At 42.6% G+C, this 23,814-nt stretch overlaps 1 protein-coding gene across 1 annotated transcript in view; it reads right to left on the reverse strand.

The window, feature by feature from the left end:
• acvr2ab (activin A receptor type 2Ab) overlaps positions 1-20,302 on the reverse strand; it is a 40,611-nt gene extending 20,309 nt beyond the window's left edge. The window contains exons 1-3 of the mRNA XM_051426915.1: positions 19,265-20,302; positions 2,967-3,174; positions 1,670-1,803 (exon numbers count right to left, since the gene is read on the reverse strand). Of these exons, the coding sequence (XP_051282875.1) occupies positions 1,670-1,803; positions 2,967-3,174; positions 19,265-19,319 (397 nt within the window). The 5' untranslated portion in view covers positions 19,320-20,302. The remainder of the gene's footprint in view (positions 1-1,669; positions 1,804-2,966; positions 3,175-19,264) is intronic.
• Positions 20,303-23,814: the final 3,512 nt, after the last annotated feature.

Below are 23,814 nucleotides of genomic sequence, written 5' to 3' on the forward strand. Positions count from 1 at the left end.
CACAAATGCAGCTGGATTAGCAAATCCATCTCGTGACATAACGTAATCTGCCTGCCAAAAATAACGGAGCTCTGAACTGTGCCCGACCCCTGCAAGAGTCGCTGGGTGACGCCTGCTGGCTCAGCCTGTCCTCCCATCACAAGGTGTGAGAGCTTGATTCGGCAGCGCTGTCAAAGCGGCGACGCTCGGACGCCGATCGCCGCTGCTGTCCTCGGGGGTGGGGGTTAAGGGGGAAAAGGAGGGGAGTGAAAGGACGGGCAGGGGCCGATGGGGTTGCACCAGCTGCATCCTGGGACTCTCGGGGTGTTTGTCAAAGAGATTCTGAAAAGTTTTTCTATGCAGGGTGTCAGCAGGTTTCAGAGAGTCAGATTAAAAAAGGAATACAAAGAGACTTAGCTGTAAAGTGATGAGTTTACAGCTAAGGACACCAACATACTTTCATACTTTCAAATAGTCCACAGACCTGAAAAATAGAGTCCCATTATTGTGAGTTCTGTGGTAAATAACTCCTTTGCTAATTGTCTCTTTGGTACAGTATTGAGGGAGAGAGCTGCAGCTGAGATATATTTTTAAGAAATAACAGAAAGGATGCTATGAAACAACAAACCCTCTGAACGTTTGATTCGCCTGTCCTCGTCTCAAGGAAATGTCTTCCTCCTTTTAAAAGTGCCCTCCAATGTTTGTTTGGTGCAGGTTTTCTCTGATTTATCTGAATGAACTGTATTGTGCTGAGAGTTTATTTTCATAGTCTGTATATATCTTTTGTGTGGATTACAGAAATAAACTATTTTACTGGCTTTCAGTTTGCGGGGCACTTGCAGTGGTGCGAGTGTGTGGCTCTCCACCGCTGCCTGTCTCTCCTCCGAGCATTGGCAGCCCCTCCTCAGCTCAGTGGAGCGGAGGAGTGACAGAAAGCGGAGAGTCTGAGAGCTGACGATGGCTGCATGCAAGCTTCGAGACTAAAAACAACTGTATGACAGCTGACGTAAAACAAAAGACAGTACATCCCTACCTGGAACAAGTCCTCACATCTCCTGAGATTTTTAGAACGAGACTTCTCCTTGAGCGAGACTTGGTTAGACACACATCGGAGAGAAAATGTTGCGTCATCAGACTCTTACAGTAACAGTCTAAGTTGGTTAGTGGCAAAGCAGAAGCGCTCTCTCTCGATACTGAACCACATTCAAAACTTTTTGTGCCCATTTAATAACATATTTTATATATATTATCTAATGAGAAGGTCAGTTTAAATTGCAACATTTAGGTAATTTAGACCAGGTAAGAACATTTCAGCTCTTGTACACTAAATAAAGAACATGTCTGTTCATGTCTTTTGTTGCCTTTAATATCCCTACCCAAACCCTTAAAATATTTCTGAAGACATAAACACCTGGAAGCTCTGTAGATGGCAAATCTCCAGAGAACAAGTACTTTACATCACACACTTTGTGGAGGACTATCTCTTCAAAGTAAAAGCCTTGATGTTGTCAATGTTTTTGGGATAGAAAAATAGTTATATGTACATCTAACTTTAGAAATAAAGTACTTGTAGTCCCTGCCTTTGAGTGTTTTAGTTCAGAACTTCTGGTTCACCTGTAATTGTGGTTTTAAGGTGTGACTGTCACTTTCAGTGGAATATAGCTGTGTGTGCGTGTTGGACTGTACGTACTGTAGGCAGTTGAATGGTGCGGGTCAGTCTGTGGGGTGGCCTCAGGGGCGTACAGGAACCTCTCGTTGCACATGTTGCCTTCACAGCAGCAGAAGAAAACGTCGGGACTCTCCTTCTTCTCCACACACTCATTACTGCAGAGGACATGGAGGTGGGAATTAGAAACGAGAAAACACACACACACACTCGCAAATTTCTCCTCTTTCCTCTCTGCACACCGCAAAAGGAGTGTGGAAGCAATTTTATTTTTTAAGTGCGAGTGAGTGCACAGACAAACACACGAACAACATAATCTGCATCATCACACGCTATTTTCTAAAAAGCATAGACACACTTTGGACCATACACACACAAACACACACACTCATCTCTTTCCTCTCCATTCCCTCTCCGAAGATGTGAAAGAAAAACCATTTATAAAATAACTCCCACACACGCCAATACACTCACATGCAAACAAACACACATGTACACTAACAATCACACACACACGCACTCTCTTTCACACTCACACAGTCATCAGATAAAAGCCAAAGGAAGTGGCGGCCGCCCTCGACTTGCTCTGGCCTCTCCAGGGAGGCGAGGCGGCGCCGTCTGAGCAGAGGTACGCAAACTGTGCGGGCAGCAGAATCTTCAACAACTTTATCGCTCAGGAATCAAAAGGAAAACAGAAGCAGAACCTGCTCAAACCAGCATGCCAGGTTAATGTTCCAGCAAGGAAGGAACTATAATAATACCATCTATTAATATCTGTTTACGGTTTTCAGGTTTGGATGCATACATCATCCATTTTAAGTGGAGATTCACAAAGTAAATATAAAGTCCTGGGTAATTAAAAATGCAGCTTTGTGGAATCGTTCAGATGGGGAAACTGTGCTGAAGGTGGTTTTAAGTGTGTTCAAACTCGAGCCTCTCTCATTATCTGCCATCTTTGGCCTGCTTTTACACTGTGCTGTTGCTCTTCAGTCAGAAATGAATGGACAGATTTTGAGCAAGGACTTGGACCGTAATTAACACTGAAGGGCAATCATCTTCAGTTGCTTGTGCTCGAGGACTTGACGAATACATTGGTACTGCCTTTAAAATCCCAAATCACAGATTCGAGACCAGGATTCAGTTCAACTAAAGTTCATTTTCTACCTACAGTGTGTTGAAATGACACCATGAAACTCAAGATTTGATGTTTTCATGATAACAAAACAACAAAAACGGTATTTCTGACTGAAAACAGGTGAGGAAGGTTATAAACTAAAATGTGGCTGCAGTATTTTTTGGGCTTCTGCTGCTCCCTGCGTACCTGTCGTAGCAGTTGACGTCGTCCAGCCAGCAGCCCTGCTTGACGACCTCCACGGTACCAGAGACGTTCTTCCACGTGGCGAAGCAGTGCCTTCGCTTGTCTTTATCGCCATAGCAGGGCTCGATGCCGCTGTGGTTGGTGCGCTCCTTCTCCCAGCTGGAGTTGTAGTAGGCGCACTCCTGTGTCTCCGAGCGTCCCAGGATGGCACCTGAAGAGAACAGAGAGGACATTCGTTAGTTTTTAGTAGAAGGAGTGTCATTGTTAAGACAGGGTCCATGCATTGTTGGGTTTTCCTGGAGGAGAAAAAGGTTAAAAATGTACTCTCAGTTTTTGAATTTGGAGATTTACAAGCCACTGTGGCTGGGAGATAAAGTTTTTTTCCTTGACTGTCACTGACAAAGAATATAATGTAGTGTTGTATCGATAGCTGCTGGAAGGACATGTCTTCACAGCCTCAAAGTATGAGATATAGTGTAGTTGTAAAACATTTAGTAATAATAAAATTCACTTCTGTGGTACTTTTTTTTTTTTTTTAAGTGCTTTAGAGTCAATACAGCAATGAAAAATAAAAGCTTTTCTAAGATGAACAATAAAAACCAGCCAGGCATGACTGAGAAAATAAAGTTATAGAACAACTCACAAACCCAACTCCTGTTCACAAACCCAACTGAAAGGAGCCAATCGACTTCCCTCCCCCGCCAAAATAAAGGAGACTCTGATTTCCTGCAGATGAAGGCAGGCAGCCGCTTTTCTGCAAACCGATATCCAGGGAAAAACACTGCATGACAGCTTGTCAGTTTAGCGTTGCTGCTGCCGCCTCTCATCACCTGTCAGGGAGTTAGTCCAGTTTAGACTGCTGACAAGACTGAAGATAGTCGACCTCCGTTTGCTTGCTTCCTGGCAGTTCAGACACACAGGAAACCAGTTCTGATGAATAATTCTGTGCCTGCTCTTCAAGGTGTAATAACTACGTTCTGGTGTCTGTGCTGACAGTGTCCGGTGCTTTGTCAAAGTGATAATCCTCCCCCCACCCCCACTGATTTCTGCCAGCGTATTTCTCTCTATTGTGTGAAAAACAGATCCTCATCCCCTGGAAAAGGACTGTGTGCGTGTGTCAAATGGTTATGAACTTCCTCAGGCAGCTGATTCAAGTCAAAGAAGTTTGCAAAGTAACGCACTGTTCTCAGTGTTGTGTCTGTGTAAACATGTAGATGGTATGCAATGCCTTTTTCTTTGCCCATCACATTCGTCTTGTGGCGTTAAACTGTGTTCGGTGCTGGAGTTAAAAGCCGTATTTTGGATTTTGTGTGATTACTGAGGTTTGGGAACTAGTGAGCATCTATTTAGGACCTGTCAGATGAAAACATTTGAAGAAACCCTCCTTGGCCGAGGTAGAAGCTTATTATTTACTTGAAATTCCCTTTCTTAAAAAAATTTCCAGCCAACAACAATTTGCACTCTTGACCTTACTGGCTTTCATTTATTATTGCTTTTAAAGTCTCAAAAGCGCTACACAATTTAACATAATAGTGCTAGATAAATAAAGATAATGCTCCAATTTATGTGATCATTATGTACTCTCCTCTGCCACAGAGGAGAAGTGTCCTATTCACCACAATCGTGTCTAAAGTAGCTTCCAAAAAGCCGGGCTTAGCTTTTGTAATGGAGGTTACCTTTAGGGAGATCATGTAATTTTCAATAAAATAAAATGGCTGCTTAAGTAAAGCTATTTAATGCCAGTCCGGGCCCTGAAAGCGCAGCAGGTCTCTTTTCAACGGCATTAACAGCTGCAGATGGAAGAGCGAGGAGAGTGGCTACTTCACTGGCAGACGAGGTCACTCTGCCTCTTAGCAACACTGACGGCATTTTCTCTCTCGTCAAATCCATTTCCCATAAAGCCCCCAAACTATTTCACAGCAACAGGTGCAACTGTGGGGCTGCTGCCTGTGTGATCAAGAGCAAATGGCAAAAGCAACAAAAAGGGAGAGAGGGAGAGAGAGAGAGAAGAGAAAAATAGTCTAGGCTGAAGCAAGCCATGTTAAAAATGCAGAAATAACTGTTGCACGCATATTTACACAGAAACGTGAGTATAGAAAAAACTATGTGTGGACTAAACTGCATGTAGACGTTGAATCAAACACCTGGGAGTAGTTTGCTAATGTTTGCTCAAATAAAATACATAGTTGACTCCACTGACTGCAAACTAATTAAAGGAAACAAGAGTGTGAAGTTCAAATGACTACATTTCCATCACTACTAAGATGCCCTTGAGCAAGACTTTAATCTGAAGCAGCAAATAAATAAAACAACCCTGAAGGAAAAAAATGCAAATAATATATACTGTATTGAACTCCAGAGCCTTTAGATAACCCATCAAGCCTTTCGGATGCTTTTCCACCCCCAGTAGACCCTGTCCTCATATAACCTACTCTGCTTTACCATGATGTATAACTCTGTCTAAAAAAAAAAAGCCCTGTTTGTTAAGTTTATCCCCTCCATCAGGCCCTTTGGCAACTGAAGTGTCCATCGTATGGCAGCTGGGTTCTAGTCTTCCTGGATGGGGATGAATGCATCGTTCCCCTCACTGGCCCTCGTGGGAGCTGAAGGCGATAATTAAGGAGAAGGTACGCGGAGGTAAAGCGGGAGGTTAGCTCATTAGCCACTTCTGGTGTAACAGCATTAGCCATGCTAGCGCTGATCCCGATGGAATTAGCATCGAGGTGCTTGGCATTCGCATTTCCATTTTACTCCGAGTGATTTACAATGAACGCAGCAGAAGGATAAGCCCGAGTTCCACGTATCAACTGCATTACATGCAACTCATGATAATGAGTGGCCAGGAGGCAGAAAGCAAGTGAGACGAGCACTGTATGTGTGTCGCTGATGGAAGGATAAACAAAAGTTGTTAATATTATACAATGCTTTCACATAAGGCTGCAACTAACATTTTATTTTTTATTAATTCAGGTGCAGATTATTCTCAGTTTTGTCTATAATGCGTCAGAATATCGTGTTAAGTATAATTTCCCACAGTCCAAACAGTCCTAAACCCAAAGGTACTTCAACATATACGAGAAACAAAAGAATTACCAAAAAGATTAAAAGTATAATAAAAATAGTGATAAATATTTGTTAATTGATTAACTGACTAACTGTTGCAGCTCTAGTTACTAACATATGCGTAGTTTGATCCCCGGCACTGATGATACCCACAATCCCTTTGAGCGAAGCACTGAATAAAGCAGTTAATATAAAGTCCTGCAGAGCCTCCATCAAACACAAAGGCTTACAGACTAGAGACAAGATGGACAAGACAAACTCAGCCGCATGTAAACTGACATTAAACTGATGTATTTCTTAATATGGCAGTGCTCAAGTTTAAAAAAAAATAACAAGACAAAAAAGCCTGTCTTTTCTTCAGCCAAGGCAAGCTGCAACACCTCAACAGCTCCACCGAGAACGCCTCTTTTTAGACATTTCACCGTGTGAGAAAAAGCTGCAAGCCATCTGAACCGCAAATATACTGCTCCGTTGTAAACACAGCCGTTGAGAGCTCAAATCAATCACTTCTCTGAAATGAGGTGACAGTACGGGACGGCTGCCTATAGCTCGGTGTGCCAAAGGTGTTGCAGGGAGCTGCCTGGCAGTATGGCGGATATGAAGGAGGTAGAGAAGAGAAATCAATCTTCTGACTAAGTCGCAGCTCAGAGTTCACTAAAGCGGATAATGTCACCGAGTTTCCGAGCCTACACGAGCGATTGTGCAAGGACATACAATAGGGCTTCCACCCACAAGCACACAACCAGGCAATAAAAGAGAGAAGTCTCTTTGTGTCTGGGAGATATTTCACGCATGGAAATGTCAAACGCGAGCGGCACAGGCTCACTTTGTTTACCGTAATGAGGATTGTCGAATGGGAAAGAAAGACTGAGAACTAAATGCAGCACCCAACAATGCATTCTGTTAACACAAGGTCATTTTCTTGGCGATGAGGCGAGTTAACATATGTTTAATTTATTACCCACTAAAGGAGAGTGTCCAATAAAAGAATGACACAAAGCAAATCAACAAAAATGAGGGAAAATAAAGGTCTAAAAGCGGTGCTATGCTATTTAATCTTCAATGAATAGTGTTATTGGCTGGAAAGTCAGCTCACATGGGGGTGAATGAGCAAAGAAAAACATCTATTTTATTTTCCCAGTCAATGCAGACCTGTGTTACTGTGAGGCCACTTCTCAGAACAATAGACCAGAGAGCTTTTATGACATTTAATTGCTCGCCTCCCTCAAAAGGAAAGCTTCGTCTGTCAACCGAAGTCTCCCCAATGCAAGCGCAATCACTCCAATCACCGCAACACCCTTACAGAATGAATGTTTATCCTCCTCCGCGGTTTCCTTTCTTCTCGTGACCACATAGTATTTTATAGAGGCTCCGTTCTCTCTTCTAGTCATACAAGAGATTTATCAAGGTTAACCGCGACCTACTTTAGCTGCGGACATTTCAGCAACGCCTCCCCTCTGCACGACGTCTAAACACCCGACCCACTTTTCAATCCACTGGGGCTGCTCACCCCTCGCTAGCTGCCTGGTGGCTCTGAAAATTCACTCTGACATTTTAATTTTTTACATTTTGGTGCATTTAGCCGATGCTCTTTTCCACCGTGATGAAGCTCCCGGTTCCCGGCACACTTAGAAGAAATACTGTAACAGTGCAAGATACTCCTGCAACCACAGACTGGTCAGATAAGGCAGTCAGGCAGGTTTTTTTTTTTGACAATTTGACTGGTAACAAGGGCTGTGATTCACTTGCGATTAGAGTGTACTAGAGTGTAATATGAAGATGAAAAAGATTGTTAACTTGGCAGGGATGCTGTGGCTGGAGGAAATGACTGATTATCTGTAGCCGGCTCTGAAAATTCAATCTTTCTTGTGGCCGCTGAAAGGTCACGTAAGGTAGAGGCAATTCAGAGAACCTGAATCTGAGAGTTACAGAGGAGGCCCTGCCACATAGAGCAGGACACAGAGGTTCACACTTTCCTCTTTGATTGTGAGATCCACTGTGATGGAGCTGAAGGCTGACAAATGTCTACCCTGCTGCTGGCCCTCACCTGACTTCACCCAAAGCTTCTTAAGGACACCGTATCCCCATAATTGATTTGAGCCCTGAGAGCAAATTCACAGCAACGAGGAATAATTAACTTAATCACAGGAAAACAGGCCTACAGGTATCCGCTATTGAGTAACATTCATATCGAAAGAATGGGCTGGCATAAAGAAGTTATTTAAGTTACAAAGATTGTAGCAACAAGCAAGTTTTGAGGCCAAATTGTCAGTGAGAAGTTAGGTGAAACAGACGATCCTGGAAGTCTGGTTTAAAGTAACATATCAGTTAGTTTGAAGGCTTATAAAAAAAGTTTGTAATATAACGAAGCACAAATCTGGAAGGTTATCACTGCAACAACAAGATCAACTGCAGAATTAGCGTTATTGTTAGATACAGTTTGTCCCTTAAACTGAAAATGTTCCTACTTACAGATGACTTCAAAATCCCAAGACACAAAGTTCGGGTTTCGGAAGTCTGCTGTATTATTGGTTGTTTCTATTATTTCTCTCCAACTCTCTCTTCAGTTGTGAAATATGACCATAAGAAATCTCTCCTCCAACCATTTCCTTCCACGAGAAGCCTGAGCTGAGTAATAGCACAAATTCACTTTCTTACTCAAATGACATGCACTCTTCTCAACCACCGCGTCTACCCTAAAACACAATCCAGACTTTTAAAGAGGAAACAGAAATCACACGGGGAGAGCTACAGCGCGTCCTGTGAATTGCCACATGTCTCTTTATTAGTAAAGTGAGGGCTACAAGGTAGGATCCCCTCCGCGGCAGCAACGGTCCTGGTCTGATCCGTGGCCAGGCCGTGGAGGTGCATGCTGGGTGGGAAATGACCACCAACCACCTGCCAAATGTTTTTCGACGAACTCGCTTTGGCAGGTAGCCAGGAAACACCCGGGGCTGTTTAGTTCTCTCTCTCTGACTGCTGTAACAGATAAAGTGTCTGATTAATTTAGGAATCCTTGAGCTTGTGTGGCAGGAAGGCAAAAACGGTTCAGTCCTCTGAGTTTTTAACAGCAAAATAATAACACATGCCAAAGAGGCTACATTTTAGCCTCACAGTTTTGAATACAAATCAGATCTTTCTATAAATAAATGTATATTTTGGCTTGTTGTATTAACACCACAATGATTCAACGTGTACTGTGTTGATAAAAGCTTTGCTGTTCCAAACACACACTGATAGCTTTTTCCCTGAGGAAGTAATGCCCTCACGTTTCTGGTTTCACTCTCTGGGTTGTGCAGTGTGGAAACACCACAGCCGTTAAGTGCTAAGCTCCACAAGATGCAGAAACATTTCTTTTTTCGTCAAGTGGAACAGGTGAGTCTGTCGTTATGGTCAACTGATTGCATTAAACTGTGACATTTCGCACTCAAGAGGCGTTCATCGGGCATGTTTCTGCCTGACGACTGCTGAGGAATACAGGTGCTAATATCCAATTTCCTCACTGTAGCTGGTCACAGGGACAGGCTGTGCTGCACTCTGCTCTGAAGCCTCATAATGAAGTGGCATTTTGGCGGGCCAGGCCTGCACTCGGCACGGCATGCACCGAAGTAGGTAAACAACTCATTCATCAAGGCTTTTTTTGTGTGCCTGCCAGGAGCGGGGATTGTTCGTTATGATGGAATTTGTTCTAAGGATCAACTTATCATCTGCGTCCGGGGCAGAGATGAAATAGATTCGAGGTGATGTATGGTTGTTAGGGGCGCTGGTTTGTGTGGGAATATGTGTGCGACCGGCACTAAAAACAAATGTGAGTGATGATTTTTAAACAGTGTTGAATAAAGAAGTTATGCTGAGGCCATAGGTCAAAATGCTGTCTGCAGAGCTGCCCTCTTGGCTTGCCAGCAATGCTCATTATTGCTACTGATGCAATTTGACACTCCTCCCCCACATTACTGACTCAAGACACAACTAAATACAGCTTTTGCATGTGCGAATAACCACATATATTTAGCAGAAAAACTTCTAAACACGGTAGTTGCACGCATTGAGTAAAAGCTGTGGTAATAGATGGTCTGATTAAAAAAAAAAAAAAAGTCTTCCACACATCCTGCAAATATTCTGCACCAGTTCTGTCGTGTTGTGCAACAGAGTGGTAGAAGAAGCAGTCAAGTTTAGACTGTGTGTGTGTGTGTGTGTGTGTGTGTGTGTGTGTGTGTGTGTGTGTGTGTGTGTGTGTGTGTGTATATCAGGGAGATATGGAGGCAGGGAAATTGAAAGATTTGACGTGGCTTCGAGGTCAAGTTGGGTTCAGGCAACAAAATTGTGTAAGCTCTCAGGCCTGGATCGGGCTACAGGTCTAAACAAATCAAGCTGGATCGGGCGGAGGTGGCTTATTAAACTGATGCGTAACTAAAGCTACATTGATCTATATTTCCTCATTGGTCAAAAACATCTTGATGGCACATCAACGGGAGCAATAAACAATGTTCAGTTGGTGCTGATCTGTGCAGTAACTGGGAGATTGTACTGAAAAACAAAACACAAGTCATTTTAACAAACTAAATGCAGCTATACTTTGCCACATCCGACCTCTCTTTTTTGCACCACCGCCATCAATCCTTTCTCCCTGACTCGAAAACGTAGGCGCTGCCGGTGAGAAATGCATCCCACCACTTGCCTTTAGGGCAGCTCTTGGCTGGCTTGGATAAAGATTTGTTGTTTTTTTTTACACCATTTATAGCCGTTTGACTATCCCAGGCATTAGGCACCAAGGCCGGCATGGGAGACCACTTGGCCCCCAGCAAGATTACCACCTGACTGTATTAGAAGTGGCAGTGCTTAATCAGTGGTTTTGTTAGACAAGTATCTACTGGTAATATATATAATATATAATATATATATTTTCTCTAGCAGGAGTGTTAATCTTGTTGCTGTGGCTGAATAAATAGGGAGGTAACTTTCTAGTCCGTGCATAGAGAGCCATTATTTTACAGTACGCAGTAATTTTACAGAGCTGTCTGGATCCTGCTGGAGTCCTACATTAATGCTCAATCAGATGGTGTCGTGACATGGCAGGGGTGGTCGGGTTGGCTTGGGTGAAGCCGGTCACAAAGACTGCACTCTTTCCACGGGCAGGAGGAGGGGACGCGGTGTTGAAGGGGGAGTGGGGGGGTGGGGGGTGGGGGCATTAAAAACCACAGCACTCAGCAACTGAATCCAATCCCTTTAATCCCCACTGGTATGCCTGAGGGACAAACGCCCATTGGTCTCCCACCTCAATTAGCGCTGATGGAGACGGGTTGTCGGACGGGTCGGGAGAGCGCCCGGGGTCTCTCGGCGTGAATCGCCGCCGATTGTACCGTTTGCACAAGGAGCACATACCAGCGTAGCCCCGTGTTCCTCGTGCGTAATGGGCTGCAGTCGACCACTGCATACCGTACATTCTTTACAGTACGAGCAATTTAAAACTCCTCGTTATCTCTCTGTAGAAAGATCTGCAAAAAAAACCCCCTCTGAACCCCCTGGCTCCCCCACCATCCCCTCTCCTCTGTGCTTGAATTGTTTGGATTTATTTCAAGGGTGTGTTAAGTGCCACTTGGGCTTAAAGCTGCACTGTGTATTGAGTTTGCAGTGATATTGCAATATCATCTAAGCCTGCGAGCACAGGCATTTCAATTCATTTTTATAAAACAAGCAATCAATGAGTGAAGAATGGAGGGGGGAGGTGGGTGGGAGGGTGAGGCACAAGGAGAAGGAGACTGCTGGACAAGCTATTATACAAATATATATATATATATATATGGAGATTGCTCCTTTGTGAGTCCAGTCAAGTTCACATATTTCCTATAAGCCACTGCTGTAAAGCTATTGAATGTGCTTCAAGCAGCCATCACAAGGTAACGCAGACTTACAATAAAAGCTTCAAAACCAGTATCACAGTTCACATTGCAAATACCAGCACTGTCACTGTACTCAAAACATGATATTGTGTCCACCTTTCTGCAGCTCTGCTTTCACCAGAAACCAAAAGAGGAGAAAGCGTACAGAAATACACTCTGTGGTCAAGGTTAGCCCACACCAGATCACACTGCTGCTGCTGCTGCTGATGATGTGTAACTAACGCACCGCCCCACTCTGAGTCATCTCACGTGGCCCTCCAAGACATGTTGTCTGCCGCTCAATAATGTCCACTGTTTGCACTCGCCGGGTTCGCATTTGTACAAGACAAACCTATCAATGTTAGGAGTCAATAACCCCCCCCATCCCCTCCTCTTTCATCCATCCAGCCATCAGATGACCTCCCTGACTCCTGACTCGTCTTTATATTTAGTGTAAACTAATGACACGTACTAGTCACGAGGCCCCTCACAGCCAAAATAAAACACCAACACTTGTGTATTTTTAATTGAGATTATATTACAGGTGCAGTAAGCTAAGAATCAACACCCCCCCCCCCCCATGCAGAGAATAACCAGAATACATCTGCAGGGTTTTATAGTTTTGTTTATCAATACCAGTGGTGACTCAATGATTGCCAGGCACTGGTGAGATTTGATAACTTGCTCGGGAAGAAAGTTTGAGTGAGAGTTTTCAAGACTGAACAGATCCCCTCTTCACCTTACTGGCAATTCAGATTTGTGGATTGAGCTACAAGTGAGCCATCAGTGTCTGAAGAGTTTCAGCTACAAGAGCTACACACACTCATGTATTCAAGGCCAAAAAAAAAAAAAAAAGCAATGACTAGCAATTTCCCTATTCTGGTCATCAGTGGACGTTCCTTTATTTACTACCTTATTCCTCTTTCAGTTTTTTGGAAAGGTGTTACTGGTGTTGATTAAAAGGACAACAAATGTCAGAGCACAGACCTGTTGCTGTTCAAAGCATCCTAAATGACATTTGAGGTTTATAAGATAGTCAGACAATGTGACAGCAACAATAAAAGGCAGGATGATGAACCCACAATATCACCCTGGCCCGTCGAGTCCCTGAGATACCATTACCCTTTAGTGGTTCTGGTGATAAGAGGTCAGAGCGACCTTCACGACAGTGAGGAATCTTGGCAAGGGATGGACGATGATAAAGAGGAGGAGGAGGAGGAGGAAGGAGGGAGCGTAAAGCAGGCGAGGACCCTTGAGAGAGCCTGAAACAAGAGCATGATGAATGTACAGCTCGCAATTTTTAATCAAGGATCAAAGCAGGGCCTCTCCGTCTGAGCAGCCAGCCTGTCTAGACTGAAACTCTCCCAAGCACATAAAGCAACATCTGCAGGATGCATTAATTACAGTAAAGGACCGTTCTGGACCGTTCTCTGGGGTACCGACACATCAAGTGGTCTAGACTAAGATAAAATAGTCCTGTATGTATGAATAGTTTCATCCAAAAAAGCAGTTTAAGTATATCTACATTTTGAGACGTCAATAGCTCAAGTTTTATCGGCGAATATTTAAAGAGTTTACAGGCTCCGCAGTAAAGGTGAGGCTGCTTTCTCAATCCAGAACTTACCATCTTCCCTATCATTTGTTTTGATTTGAGTCAGTAATAGTTACAGGGGAAATTCATCGACTTCTCATTACAGAGGTGGGCTCGGGCTGCATTTACATTTTAGGCTTTTAGCTGATGCTCTTATCCGGCATGACTTACAATAAGCTGAGCAGGTAGGGTTCTGCTGAAGGACGCGCTGACAGGATGAATGCCTGTAGCGGATGTCATACATTTGACCTTTTTGCTTACAGGGTGGACTCGGTGGCCTCTCGTCGGCCCCCCCGCTGACCCTTCTGCGTCCTCCGACCGCACAATTATAATCAGGTATAGTCACAGATCACAAGTATTAAATTACTAATCACAGAAACTGAATATTATTAGAGCACATGGTCGGACATATTCTTTAAGCATCAGTTGATTTAATTTACACCGATTGGACTATTTAAATGCAAAAAAAAAGGTCAAGAGAATTAAGCTCTAAATAATGGCGTCTGATCACCGTGTGCGTAATAACTATGATTACAATAATGAGTAAAATAATCAGGATTGTAGTTTTAGCCAGGGACAGAGCAGCTCAGTCATCTTCATCCAGGCCTACACCTCTGCTTCCTCAAAGTAGGTGAAAGCTGCATTAAATATGTATGTTATTTTAGTCCCTTCACTGCCTCTACGCTGCTGTTAAAAAGACTCAGAGCCTTACAGCATTTGCAAATAATCCTTTGCATTTTGCTGTGACATGTCTGGAGTATTTAAGATTTACTGCATCCGAAAAAATACACTAAACTGGCTTTCAAATGATTTCCTTTAATTACTCAACCTCTATGGTGCTTTTTTTTTTTCCAGGGTATTGTCCCGTGTGGCAATCGTCAGCCCAATGATACCAGGAGCAGGTTGAAACGAATCGCTGCTGCTGAAGAAAATCCCCTAAACAGCAATTATACTGTTTTGATGATTCTTAACTGTAGTGAAAGTTTAGATAGTCACTTATGTGGTGAGTGTGTTTTAAGAGGCCTTGGGCTTTTCCAAAAACCTGATCAAACGTAATTTTAAAAAAGGTTACCTGCCATGCCTGATAAACACTATCAATCAACGGACTATTAGTTGACTTATTTTCTGTGCGGTTCAGTGACCAGAGAAACATTAGCAAACACATAAACAAGCAGTAGTGGTCGTAACTGAACTTTCCAAAGGTCATCTGCACTTCTGTTTTTCCTTTTCCACTGTTATTTAATTGCATCAACACCTGTCTCACGCGAAATAATGGAGATTAAGTTGATTGAAATATACCAAAATCACCACAACCCGTTTGCAAGGGGGAAAAAAAGACTTTTTGGTCTGTTGTTGGGGTCGTTGGTAAGCTCCAAAGTCCGTTTGTACATTCTTACTGACTTCCACCTTAAAAACACAGCTTTAATTAATTTAACCTAATTTCCTCGTAGTAAAATCCTCATGTTTCACTGCATAAATGCAACATCGCCAAAGTGCATCAATCCAATATGCCTGCCGTATGCAGAGTACAAAACACCTGGCCATGGTCTAAATTTAACCAGTCCTCTGCCTGGTGGAGGGTCATAATTTCCCCAGCCGAGTCCGGCAACACGCATGTTTTTTTGGTCACCATTTTACCGCCATGAACAAGAGCTGGAACTTGTTTTTACGATGTTAAAAGCACAGAATGATACACGGCCCTGGAAGGAAGCAGTCTGACTAGTTGGGCCCGGTGGGAAAATCAAGGCTACATCTGGCCTTAACAAATACACCTGTGCTTTCGGAGCCTAATGCATTATGCAAGAGAACATATTAGAAATAGATAGTGGGGGAAAATGGGACAGAGCTTGTAGCCGGCCTCTGGCCACTCGAGGAAACACCCAAAACACTGCAGCAGGAGGGGAGAGGATGGTGAGGAAGAGTAGCTGAGTATCAGTCACAGTAACAGTTTAAATGTAGTGACAGATTACAAGTATTGTGTGTCTTAAATTACCCTGTTTTTCTTTCATTTAGGCCACATTTTCTACTGGTTTTACATGTATTTATGTGTTTTGCAAGCAACGTACACAAATAAACAAATTTTGAGCCTAACCACAAAAAAAAGCTGTGCATTTCAGGCAAAAATCTTCAGAGATGGGAAAGTTTCTTGCTTCCTACTCTTTGATATAACGATCAATTCAACTCCAACTGGCAGGATTTTTTTTAAAGTAAGTAAATAAAAAGTAACTTTTGAAGTAAATAATCAGCCTGGCAGAGTAAACATTAGTTGTAGTCAGCTATTAGGACAGTTTGTCTTTGTTTGAGTTTCAGATTGAACTTTCTGTGGCTCAGAATTGTACTCAGAAAGACACAAAACAAAAACATATTAAAATCAATGAACACTTGTTAGATAAAGCCCTAATTTAAAAAAGGTCAAAGGTCAGGGGTTCACTGTAAAACGCTAAGTTGTCAGTGTGTTGCTCCAATACACTTACCAGTTAATGAAACTGGTAAATGTTAGCTCCCCCCCCCCCCAAAGATCAATGGGGACAGAACACAGGGACCGGGTCTGATCATCGAGTTCAGATCCCGTTTCAAGTCGAGTCTGATGTGTAGCAGACCTGAAACTGAATCATCAGATCTGTTGTGCTGCTTCATCCTCGCCATATTGATGTAACCTTACACTGGCGTGCGAGGGGGATCAATGTCTGTGTGAAACTGCTGCAGTGTACAAAAAACAGGAGGCCAAAAGTGAAGGCAGAGCATAAGACTGGACTTTATCCGACTTCGTCTGTCAGTCTTAGCGGTGGATGCGTGCGGAAATCTTAAAAAAAAAAAAGAAATTTTCCCCCAAATTACTGGAGAAACATGACTTTACACCAGAGTGTGACCTCTACAGTCGGTGGTTGATTGCTCACATCGTGTTAGAGAGAGGGGAGAAACAGGACAGGGTTACATTTATACTCATTATCTCATTAGAAAAAATGTGACCGTCTCAGCAGAAATCGCTTTAATTGGCTGCTTACTTATCGTTTAGGTTGTTCACACGTGTTGACACAAATTCCCCCACGTGTCTAATTTTTTAAAATCCCCACCAGGTTTCTCTTCAGCCTTCAGCTCTCATTCAAATTAAATCTGACATCTGGATCGTGACGCCTTGAACTTACGAAAAAGAGCACAGTAAATATTTACTGATTTGCAGTTCAAGCTCACACGAGATATAAAGCGGAGGTCGCTCTTTTTTAAAAAACAGATGACCAGAGTTCAACATCCTCCCGCTGCGGAGAGTCCCCTGGAAGTAAAACACCACCTTCAGCAGAGGGAGTCAACTCAGAATTGAAAAACTTACACAAGTAAAGCCCATTTACTATCCTGTCACACCGCCACTTTTGGCGAGACAACCTTGAACCCACCATGTGTTAGACATGCCAGCATGGATCACAACACTGGGCAGCTGCTGAATGCAACATTAAACCGGGTCAAAGATCAAATTTCTGCCTCTTTTATGTGAACACAAACACCTCCTCTCTTCTGGCACGTTACAGAGAGCTAAGTTATGTCTCGCTTTAATACCGAGTTAGCCAACTTTGATTATCCACGAGTCGTGTAAAGAGGATCCCATTAACTGTATACATATCACATGTCTGAAAATTGATTAGAAAGCAAAGGTTGTGACCACATGCTGGACACAATTTCTTTAAAAATAAAAAGTGAATATATGCCATTCCTCCCAAATACTTTTAACTGTTTGTTTGGGGTCTGCTTGCATACGACTGTAAATTGTAAATAATATTGTTGGTTTCACCGGACAGAGCACAAACTCCTGCCCGGTGAAACCAACCCGACAGCGGGGATTTCATTTGAACAAACTAAATAAAAAGATGTTGGTACTTAAGTGGCTAGTTGCAAAACAACTGCAGTTTTAACAGACAGGGCCCCTCTGCGTTTTTGTAGTCTTTGAATAAAAATGTCGATGTTATCTTTTTGGCACGCTGCAAGAAGGCCTCATCAAATAAAACCACTCTGGGCTAAGTGCCCTGCCCTTATCAGAGGTTTCTAGGTGTCGTCTTGAGCCGTGCCAATTCAACTTGGATTTCATAAAGCATTATTATTCCACCTCAAGTAGGACTCATTCATCCACCCCACACCACCCCCACTTCAGATCGTAATGAGTGAGTGGAATAACCATCTGCTGCACCTGGCTTACACTCTTAACCAACCCCAACTATTACCGCGTTTCAGACGCCTTTTAATTTCTACTCAAACGCTCAAAAGGCGCCCCCAGGGCTCACTGTAAAAAACAAAAAGGACAATTCCACTACGACTTGGGATTATATTTTCCTTAACTCTTAATTAGAGACACTGGATATTTTTTTAAAGTTGGGTAATTCACTGCCACTTTACTACCAAATGGCACAGAAAAAGGAGCATGCAAGTAAAAGGAAGTGTTATTTTTAAAGTAATTCTCGGTCTAATATTAATGCTTTTACCCAGAAATCCAACTTCTGCGAATACACAACAATAAAGGGGGGGAAACCCTGCCTCCAGATCCTATTTTAGTCTCCCCCTTTTACAAACAAATCTTACAACCCAAACGCTCCCTGTGGTTACACCGGGCTCCGCCTCCTGTCAATCGCAGTCAAACCAGGGAGAGGAGTAAAAACTATTTCTGCAGGTTCTTGTTTACCGTTTGTCACCTTTCTGTCCCGCGATGAAATAAACAACTTCAGGTAACATGATGCTCGTCTCAGTTGGACTTTGTTGGCTCACTGGAGGGCCTGGTCATACGCTTCACTCAGTACCATTTTAGTGTCGTGCGAGGCTTCGCTGTCTCATTTGGGGAGGTGAAACGAGTTCACTGAGGCCTCGAGGTCCTCTACAGCACTCATGTTCATGGGCTGCTGTAGCCACTGTAGCGTCCAACGATGTTTGGATAGTGTTTATTAAAATATAAAGATGGCTAGGGCTGCACAATATGGCAAAAATATTATATATTACAGATTACTGATCATCACAAATTGAATTTTCTTTTTAAAAAATCATGTTTTCTTATATCTGGAGAAGATTTGTACTACAGTACTTCATTATAAGGCTGTTTTATCGAAGCTTTACAGCTCTTGGACAATATTTCTTCTAATTGTGCAACCCCTAATGATGGAAGCAGTATGAAACTGTATGAGGACGTCTACCAACCACACAGGAAATGACTTTAAAGTCTACCCACATCCACAAAGCTACTATACTCTGCAACCAAAACACACCACTTCTCCTTTTCTCTCCTCTCTGCAGCAGCCACCCATTGGGATATTAGGACACTTTTATCCCAACACGTTGCCATAAAGTTTGACGATATAAATGCTGTAATACTGCGAGAATGTGCTGTACAAAAAAAAAACCCACCGTTTTATATCTGAATCAACACTTTCTGTGACCTTTAGAGACAATATACACATATATCCACAGCTTTAGTGGTAGATTTTACTCTATTAAAGCATGGATACTGCAAGTTAGGAGGATACAGTCCCTCATCATCCCTTTCACTCTCTCTGAATAGTGGTGGTATGTCCCAGTAGGACCCCCTTGAGGTCCCAAGGCCCCATCTTGTGCTCAGTGTTGACATCTGCAACATGTAAAATGCACATCCACACATGGAGGACGCAAATAAAAGAGCACCCTTTCCCACATACAACAACCCGCTATGCATTGCGCTATGCAGAGGACAACAATAAGCATTGCACGGCTGACAGTAAAGCATGCATAACCCCCCCCCCCTCTCCCTTCACACCCACCTGAAGAGCAGGAGATGAGGAAAACGGCGAAGGCCAGTTTGGTGGCGTCTCCCATTTTCCATCCGAATCTGATCCTCTGACTAGAAGGAGAGAAAAAACAACAAAAAAAAAAAAAAAAAAAAAAAAAAAAAAAAAGCACCCCCACCCCAAAAACAGAAACAAATCTCAAAACGATTGAGTCAAATTAAATGTCTTGCTGCTCCAGAGAGCACTGTCTCTGCAGAGATGACATTTTAAAAACAAAAATAAATGCCAAAAGATCGAGCTTAAATCCAAAATATCACAGGTACTAGTCCAAAAAACAGGAGGGAGGAAGAGGAAGAGGAGGAGGGGGGGAGGTGAAGAAGAGGAGGGGATGGTTGGTGGTATTTCCAGGGGTTTTACAGACAAGCAATAGAGGGCGACTTGTTGGCATTCAAGCCCGGGCTGTCATGTACTTGGCTGGACTGCAGCATTGTTATGAGCAGACGTGTTCACCTGTGCCTTTTAACCTGTTATTTTCAGACCGGCGGAGCAGAGATCCGAGCCACAGCCGGGCAGGGCGATCATCCATCGGACTTGAAATCAAGCGCACTCCGCTCTCCAATCAAACTTCTCCTCCACACACACACAAGCGTCGCGTTAGCTTTTTTTTTTTTTTTTTTTAAAAAAAGCTAGAAAAAGAAAGCGGCGTTCAAAAGAGCATTTTCCAACCTACTCAAAAAAAAAAATATATATATATATATATATTAAATCCCGTGTGGAAGCCTCGGTTTCGTCCCGACAGTCCGGTGGGGCTACCCGGCCACAACCACAGCTCCCGTCCGCTCCAATCGGGAAACAACCGTTTTTACGAGGCTCCCTCCTGCGCGTTAGTCCGCTCCAAAGTGCGACAAACAGCCGTCCCCTCCGTCGAAATGACTCGAAGAAACGAGTGGAAACGCTATCGTGTGATAGCAATAACCTCTAAAGCTGCCGTTAATCCGCGTAGCTAATGTGCAGCTACCGAGTTTAGGACGAGCTGGTGCTCACAAGTCCGTCTCCTCCTCGCCTCCTCCGGTCGGGACAAATTTTCAAGATGGCGTCACTGGACTCGCGTCAGGTTGGACAAACTGCCGTGGAAGAGCTTCCGGTGACGCTTTTCAAAATAAAATGTTACAAAGGAACGCGTGTTGGGGCCTATTTGAGTGACTGGGAACAAAATGCAATATTGCGCCGTTGTTTTATTATTATTTTCATTTTGACTGGATATTAGATATTGATGTGATGTAGCAGATGATAATGATGTTGTTTTGTTTGACATTCAAACAGTTGGAAGTGGTTAAAGTCCAGTATTTAGACAAATTAATGATACTAGGGGAGGTTGGGTTTTTGTTGTAATTGCATTTTTTTTATCAGGAATTTACGCCACATCAAGTAAGGTGGTGTCCTGTATTGTTACTTAATGGTCAGGCCCTGAGCCAAAATCTAGTTTATGACCTTCATTATTAGTTTACAGTATAGTTATAAATAAGCTTGTACTAGGGGCCCGACAGCAAATGTTGTGTAAATGATGAAATGAGCTGTAACAGGTTAATCTGCCCGTTGTACTTGAATATAGGAATCTTATTTTGCATTAAATTATGGGTTTTTAACTTTCTAGCTGACGTTAACCACCCCACACATTGTTTCGAGAATAAAAACAAACACCATAATCACATATTACCTAATAAATGTTGTATTTTCCAATGGTTTCTTCCAGTTTTAGTGTTTATTTTTAATTCTGAAGGCAGAATCGCTGCTTTCCGGTAACATCCAGGCGCATTGTAGTCAACTTGATGAATCTGCTTTGAGAGGTAGGGATTGTTTTTAAGTCGGGAAGGCTGCTCGTTTTGGACTCCAGCGTGTTTCGTTGCAGGAAAAGAGGGGCGGTCAGAGTCAGACTCATTTTCTCCAAATAAGAAATAACCCCCCAAAAAATCTTTACCACGTTGTTATCACATGTCTGTGTTGATAACAGACTGTTGCAGGCTACAATCTGTGTATTTGTGTGTACAGCATATATTGGATTATGAAGTTGTTGTTCTTTTCTGTCCAAAATAAACACCAATATTAAAAAAAAAGAGTAATATAAGAGATCCCAACCAGCTTCCACACACAATTAGAGTGATGCTTCATAAGGTTTAACTAAAATATATCCTATTTTAAGAGCGTGCTCATAACATAAAGCCTGTCACTCTATGTAGGTCAACACATATTGCGCCTACATATAGCCTCACACTGCAGTATGTGCTACTATACAGTCACATATCAGATTTCAACATGTGTTGGGTGCTCAGTAATAAATGCTGAGAATACCATGAAGTACAGATATAGGGTTGGCCCATTCCCAAATCTGTGTGACACTAATCTCTCTAATAGCCTGGAGCAGATCTCCAACCATAAGCGCTGCTAAACGATTAGGAGGTCAAAGGTCTCAGGGGATTTCTCTGCCAAGCTGGAAGCTGAGTCACCTGTTCTATATTGGAGCATTTGGCTTTCATCTACAGCAAAAAAAAAAACCCACACGGTCTTGTATATAGCTTTATGCTAAGAGCTTGAGGCACTAACGCTGGCCCAGGTGAAGGGTTCAGTTCCCGTAGATGTTATTCCCCTGGCAACCATTTTAAAACTTTCATCACAAATGAACTCTCTCTTCAAAGAGCAAGTACAGCTCGGCTCTGTCCTGGAAATGTGTGGGCTGTTTATCACTTCGCAGAGCACTGTGCTGAAAAGTATTAGACACATGCATCAAACGACTTGCATCTGATGACATATTAGGACCTTTTACGGTCACCAACTCGCCGCACAATCAGATTACACTTCATTGTTAGTTTCCTTTGTCTTACGTCACAAACAATTAACTAATTCAATTACAGGAGTTTAGAGTGAACCCTGCATGAACTCTTGCTTCAGTTGCATGACCACCACACTTCACCCGCAGGATTTAAACCTCAAAATGACCCCAAAGCATCAGGATATCAGTGATGATAAGCCAGTGTTTTATGTATTTATTGAAATGATATAATGGACTTTTCTCTTTGTTGTTATGGCTGATCATAATCACAATGTTTTATCTTTACTTGGTTTTCAATTGGATTTATTTATACAGCCACAAGACACACTGGATTATAATTAACTAATACTAAAGCAGTTAAATACAATAAAACAAGTCGATGGCTCAAATAATAATTAATGTTTAATCTGTCATCTTACTCATTGACTCTCTGAAAGTCTAAAAGCCAACTTGAGTTAAGATATGTTCATTTGGGGTTTTTTTCCCCCCATGCAAATATCTTTATATGATTGTTTGTGAGTGTGTCTCCATGCCATTTTATCTTACTTCAAACTTGTTTAATTGAAACAGGAGTTTAATTCCAGGACCATGTTATACATTCACACTGTTAGAACACACAGTTCTCTCACCCTGTGGCCTTGTTGAGTCTCTGTGATGTGTTTTTCATGTTGTCATTCACTTCTGTTTATCTCTGTTGGCTCCAAGGTCACTGAAACAGTAACAGCTGCAGTAATGCAAGTAAATGTTAATGAAGACGGAGATTTTTCTAAACTGTGTGGGTTTTCTTGTTTGTATGGCTGGTTGCGAGTGTGAGGCTTCTTCTGTTTATAATGGAAATAATGGAAAAAATGGACAGAAATAATGAAAAAGTCAAGCTCAGTTCATCCGAGGTCATTTGAAACCCTGTTTCTAACGTTAATTAAAAAAGTTCACATTATTGGGGGGGTTATGTTGAACATAACGTCATTAACATTAATGATGTTTGGGATCCTGGAGATCAGCTAAAAACATACTTGACATTGTTGCATCATGTTGATACTGCATGACCTTCTAAATTACTTAATTATAAGACTTTTTACATGGTGCTACCCTTTCTAAATCCCAATTTTTTGTTTCATAAAAGAGTTTATTCATAAGAGATCTAACAGGGAGTTAGGCCTCTCTGAGGTCCAATTGACCCTGAGCATATAAAATCACAAAGTAGATGGCATACAGTACTTTTCTTTGTCTGTGAATGATGAAGTCCTTTTTGAATTTTTCCATTTCCATCAACCTTTTCTAATGCAATACTTTAAAATGTGCATTAGAAATACAGTTTAGTTGAACCAAAAGTCCTTACACTCATGGGGCTTTTTCAACCAAACTGGTTCCAAAATCTGGTTCTTGATCCGGTTCTGTTCAGGATTCATGAAACCTTGGTGCTATCAAGTGAACCAGCCTGCAATTTCACCAGTTAATCATAGTAATCGGATGCATCAGCAACAGAGCGCGATGCACAACGACCTGTATAGAATATGACATGCCCACTCTGGTCACCAAGGAAAACCGGCTTTTTTTTTTGGGAACCAACTTCTCCGATTTTGGACAAAATGCTCCAAATGGTTCAAAACGAGGTACTTGAAACAGTGTGGAGCTGGTTTCCTGCTGGTGGAAAAGGCCTGAAACTGTGGGCATTCAGAGGCCAATATACTCCATCAGAAGTGCTTGTCAGATGGTCGAATAGCTTCTGAAACCCCTCCTCCCACACTTTTCCAAC

The sequence above is a fragment of the Dicentrarchus labrax genome, unplaced genomic scaffold (assembly GCF_905237075.1).
Source record: "Dicentrarchus labrax unplaced genomic scaffold, dlabrax2021, whole genome shotgun sequence".
In the NCBI taxonomy this organism is placed as follows: Eukaryota; Metazoa; Chordata; class Actinopteri; family Moronidae; genus Dicentrarchus; species Dicentrarchus labrax.